This window comes from Entelurus aequoreus, linkage group LG25, assembly GCF_033978785.1.
Source record: "Entelurus aequoreus isolate RoL-2023_Sb linkage group LG25, RoL_Eaeq_v1.1, whole genome shotgun sequence".
Taxonomy (NCBI): Eukaryota; Metazoa; Chordata; class Actinopteri; order Syngnathiformes; family Syngnathidae; genus Entelurus; species Entelurus aequoreus.
In genome coordinates, this window is record NC_084755.1 from 39261119 (window position 1) to 39266971 (window position 5853).

Here is a 5853-nt window from a genome sequence, read left to right on the forward strand (position 1 = left end):
TTATTATTATATTATATTTATTATTATTTATTATTAAAAATATATTTTTTTTTTAGCAGAAAAATGTTTTTCCTTGCGAATGACAAAACATTTTTGTGGTTGTGGACTTTTGGCATAAATTTCACTCTGTCTAATGTGTCAGGAAACTTTATTTCAACTAAAAATATAAATCATAAATGTGTTTGAGTTAAAAACAAGTTAGATATATATAAAATATAAAAATTGTTCCTCAAAAAGCTGGGTGGGGGGGCAGTGCAATTGTTAATTGTGCTCGGGGCCCCGATTGAGGCAGGAGCGGCCCTGGAAGCAGCAGCAGTGGTGTGCCTAATGAAGTGACCTCCCCCCGTTAAGCTTTTCGGCCACTCAGCTGGGCCGGTCCCTGAACGCACCTCCCTCTTCCTGACGGGACGTTCCAGCAGCTTCCAGCAGAGTCCGCCGAGGACCGGGGACCTTCGCTCCGATGCGCATGCAGGTCACCACCGCCCCGTTCGGACTTTGAACCCGTCACGCCCGGAAGGGAGTATTTGTCGGAAGGAAGCCGCACTTTCTCACAAAGCAGCCCGCGGGTCTTCGCTCTCTCCTCGTCCTTTTTTCCACGGCAAGCCAGCAACAGGTTTAGCGGCGCGGCGGCGAAGAAGCATGCCGAGTATAAGTCAGTCCCTGCGGCCCCGGCTCTGCGCGCTGGAGAAGGGCGACAACGGCTACGGCTTCCACCTCCACGGCGAGAAGGGGAAAACCGGCCAGTTCATCCGGCTGGTGGAGCCCGACAGCCCGGCGGAGGCGTCGGGGCTCCTCGCCGGGGACCGGCTGGTGTTCGTCAACGGGGACGACGTGGAGAATGAGAGCCACCAGCAGGTCGTCAGCCGGATACGAGCCGCCTCCGGCCGCCTGGAGCTGGTGGTGGTGGACCCGGACACCGAGACGCTGCTGAGGAAGCACAACGTCAAGTGTCTGAGGGAGTACGTGGACGACGGGCTGCCCTTCCCGCTCCGCTACGAGGAGGGCGACGCGGAGGAAGAGCGGCCGCGGGAGAAGGAGGACGACGGGACGGACGACGGCGAGGAGCGGCGCGACGCGGAGGTCCAGGCGGAGGAGCGAGCCGGAGGGTCCGGGCACAGCACGCCGGTGCCGGACAGCAACGGAGGGATTCACGGGGACGCCGAGAGGAAGCTGAGCGTCAACTCACACAAGGTGAGATCATATTTACCCATTTTCACCTCCTTTCTTGACTTTTCACAAAAACACACTATTACATGACATTTATCCATGGCTCCTGCTAAATAAATAACTTTTTTTATTTTTTTTATTTTTTTTTTACACTTTTTAACGATTTTCATACCTTTTTTAATCTAACTTCAATTTAATTTAATGTATGTTTTCCTTAAAGGAACATTTGATTCCAAACCTACCTTTTCTTTCCTGTTGTTGTGTTTGGTTGGTTGAAGTTTATTTGGAGCACGACAACATTAAATACAGTAGTGTAGTAGACCTAAGTATTCATTAAGTACCACCATAATGACAATATTAAAATTTAGTAGTGTAGTAGACCTAAGTATTCATTAAGTACCACCATAATGACAACATTAAATACAGTAGTGTAGTAGACCTAAGTATTCATTAAGTACCACCATAATGACAACATTAAATACAGTAGTGTAGTAGACCTAAGTATTCATTAAGTACCACCATAATTACAACATTAAAATACAGTAGTGTAGTACACCTAAGTGTTCATTAAGTACCACCATAATGACAACATTAAATACAGTAGTGTAGTAGACCTAAGTATTCATCAAGTACCACCATTATGACAACATTAAATACAGTAGTGTAGTAGACCTAAGTATTCATTAAGTACCACCATAATGACAACATTAAATACAGTAGTGTAGTAGACCTAAGTATTCATTAAGTACCACCATAATGACAATATTAAAATTTAGTAGTGTAGTAGACCTAAGTATTCATTAAGTACCACCATAATGACAACATTAAATACAGTAGTGTAGTAGACCTAAGTATTCATTAAGTACCACCATAATGACAACATTAAATACAGTAGTGTAGTAGACCTAAGTATTCATTAAGTACCACCATAATTACAACATTAAAATACAGTAGTGTAGTACACCTAAGTGTTCATTAAGTACCACCATAATGACAACATTAAATACAGTAGTGTAGTAGACCTAAGTATTCATCAAGTACCACCATTATGACAACATTAAATACAGTAGTGTAGTAGACCTAAGTATTCATTAAGTACCACCATAATGACAACATTAAATACAGTAGTGTAGTAGACCTAAGTATTCATTAAGTACCACCATAATGACAACATTAAATACAGTAGTGTAGTAGACCTAAGTATTCATTAAGTACCACCATAATGACAACATTAAATACAGTAGTGTGGTAGACATAAGTATTCATTAAGTACCACCATAATGACAACATTAAATACAGTAGTGTAGTAGACCTAAGTATTCATTAAGTACCACCATAATGACAACATTAAATACAGTAGTGTAGTAGACCTAAGTATTCATTAAGTACCACCATAATGACATCATTAAATACAGTAGTGTAGTAGACCTAAGTATTCATTAAGTACCACCATAATGACATCATTAAATACAGTAGTGTAGTAGACCTAAGTATTCATTAAGTACCACCATGATGACATCATTAAATACAGTAATGTAGTAGACCTAAGTATTCATTAAGTACCACCATAATGACAACATCAAATACAGTAGTGTAGTAGACCTAAGTATTCATTAAGTACCACCATTATGACAACATTAAATACAGTAGTGTAGTAGACCTAAGTATTCATCAAGTACCACCATAATGACAACATTAAAATACAGTAGTGTAGTAGACCTAAGTATTCATCAAGTACCACCATAAAGTCCCGAAAATGTCAACTCAAAGCTTGAAGGCATGATATTTATAAAACAATCTTGCCTTAATTCCTTCATACTTCTTCCAAACGAGCCGTTAAATTTGCCCAACTGGTGAGGCCAGCGTATATCTTCATACGTGCTAGAAATGTTTCCAAAATGCTTTGCACAAGTCCGCCACTCTAGTCAATAAGTTCCTTCTTTTTCTACATCATCATGTCGTCGGGGCAGACTGACTCGCACGTGCACATGCATATGCATCCTCCGCTGTTGCCGTTTCTAACACAAAGTAGCGTATGGTGCCTACTCGTGACAAAGTAGACGCTGTCGAAGTGGAGGCGTGTGAATAAGTCCCGCCCACAACAAGCCAGGGTCAGATAGCGTCGTCTATGCAACATTAGGACCACTAGGACACGTTATGTAGACCACCAGGAAGTGTTTACATGTGGACAATCGTCATAAGAAGACCACTTCAAAAAAACAACATGGGAAAGCAATTTTCTAATAGCTACATTTTTGCATAAAATGTACATAACTGTATAAATGATCATATTGTAATGTAGTGATGGAGCAGGAATGGGCTAGTGTCATGTGACCACATATCACGCTTGTTGTGACCAAAATGATCACGGTTAGCGTTGTTAGCGCGCTGTTGCTAACTGTGCTCCAAAAGTACTCATTCACACACAATCTTTATATGAATAAATACATAAAAACAAGATAGCTGTAAGAAAAGCCAAAATTGTGCATGTTTTGTGTTTTTTATGCTTCACTGACTGTTTTAGTTGTTTATGTAGTTTTGTTTATATTGTGGGTCAGTTGTGTAACACTTGAGGATAATAATAATAATAATAATAATATAATAATTAATTATTATTATTATTATTAGTAGTAGTAGTAGTAGTAGTAGTAGTAGTTAATGTGGTTTTGTTTTTATTGTGTGTTAGTTGTGTAACACTTGAGGATAATAATAATAATAATATAATAATTAATTATTATTATTATTATTAGTAGTAGTAGTAGTAGTAGTAGTAGTAGTTAATGTGGTTTTGTTTTTATTGTGTGTTAGTTGTGTAACACTTGAAGATAATAATAATAATAATATAATAATTAATTATTATTATTATTATTATTATTAGTAGTAGTAGTAGTAGTAGTTAATGTGGTTTTGTTTTTATTGTGTGTTAGTTGTGTAACACTTGAGGATAATAATAATAATAATATAATAATTAATTATTATTATTATTATTAGTAGTAGTAGTAGTAGTAGTAGTAGTAGTAGTTAATGTAGTTTTGTTTTTATTGTGTGTTAGTTGTGTAACACTTGAGGATAATAATACTAATAATAATAATATAATAATTAATTATTATTATTATTATTATTATTATTATTATTATTATTATTAGTAGTAGTAGTAGTAGTTAATGTAGTTTTGTTTTTATTGTGTGTTAGTTGTGTAACACTCGAGGATGTATTCAAATGAAAAGTGCCTGACGTCCTACTCTAATCAGAGGTCTTTGAACGCCCCGTAAAAAACACCTTGGAGGATCACTCTGTGCCAAGAGAGCCCAGCGTGTAGGTTCAATGTGCACTAGGGTTGTACGGTATACCGGTACTAGTATAGTATCGCGGGACTAATGAATCAAAAACGGTACTATACTCTGTTTGAAAAGTACTGGTTCGCTATATTATAATTTTTTTAACAGGCATGATGGCGCGTCGTACTCATGTCGTGACATTGTTGGTTTTACGAGCAGAGGAGCATGTTGGGCAGCGCACACACACAGAGTACTTACAAGCAGACACAGTGTGTCGACAGAAAAGGGAGAACGGACGCATTTTTGGTGTAAAAAGTCAAGATAAAGGTGAAGTTATAACACCGAAACACCCTCAGGAAGAGCTGCTTTAAGACATGGCTAGCGAGCTAGCGGCTAACATCCATCCACAGTGTTTTAGCTACTTCTAAATCACTAATTCTCGTCTCCATGGCGACAAATAAAGTAAGTTTCTTACACGTAGCGTTATCACTGCAGGACGAGGAATAGCTAAACATGCTTCACTACACACCGTAGGAGGATACAATAGCTCAACAAACACCATGGGTGGATCTACACCTGACATCCACTGTAAGGATATCTAGTCGATACTACTATGATTACATCTATATTTTTTAGCATCTCAAACTCTTTTTTTCTTTAAAAAAAATTCATATTATGTTTATAAAGTCAGTAAATACGTCACATGAGGACTTTGAATATGACCAATGTATGATCCTGTAACTACTTGGTATCGGGTCGATACCTAAATGTGTGGTATCATCCAAAACTAATGTCAAGTATCAAAGAAGAGAAGAATAAGTGATTATTACATTTGAAGAGAAGTGTAGATAGAACATGTTCAAACAGAAAATAAGCAGATATTAACAGTAAATGAACAAGTGGATTAATAATCCATTTTTTACAGTTTGTCCCTCATAATGTGTACAAAATAATAGGTGTATAAATGACACAATATGTTACTGCATAGACTAATTAGGAGTCTTTGTTTGTTTACTTACTACTAAAAGACAAGTTGTCTAGTATGTTCACTATTTTATTTAAGGACTAAATGACAATAATAAACATATGTTTCATGTACACTAACGTTTTTTGTTCAAATAAAAACAACAATGAAATTTTTTGTAGTATCTTTATTTAGAAAAATATCGAAATACATTTTGGTATCGAGACAACCCTACTTGCTAGCTAAAATGCTAACATGAAAACAAGAGACATTAACGTGTAGACACAACACACCCTGAGCTAGTCTTACATAAACATATGACACTCTTATCACAGAGTGGTGTTTTCACGGTGCGTTCGAGGACCGCTGAACAGAGTAGGACGCTGCCAGTGCTAATAGATTTGATTTGCTTCGCGCTTTTCATTGAAATAAGCCTTAAAGTAC

The 5853-nt window shown here is 37.8% G+C and overlaps 1 protein-coding gene across 1 annotated transcript in view; it reads left to right on the plus strand.

The window, feature by feature from the left end:
* Positions 1–407: 407 nt before the first annotated feature.
* The window catches only part of LOC133642321 (Na(+)/H(+) exchange regulatory cofactor NHE-RF1-like), an 87225-nt gene continuing 81779 nt past the window's right edge, over positions 408–5853 (plus strand). Inside the window, exon 1 of the mRNA XM_062036446.1 lies at positions 408–1191. Coding sequence (XP_061892430.1) covers positions 640–1191 — 552 coding nt within the window. The 5' untranslated portion in view covers positions 408–639. The remainder of the gene's footprint in view (positions 1192–5853) is intronic.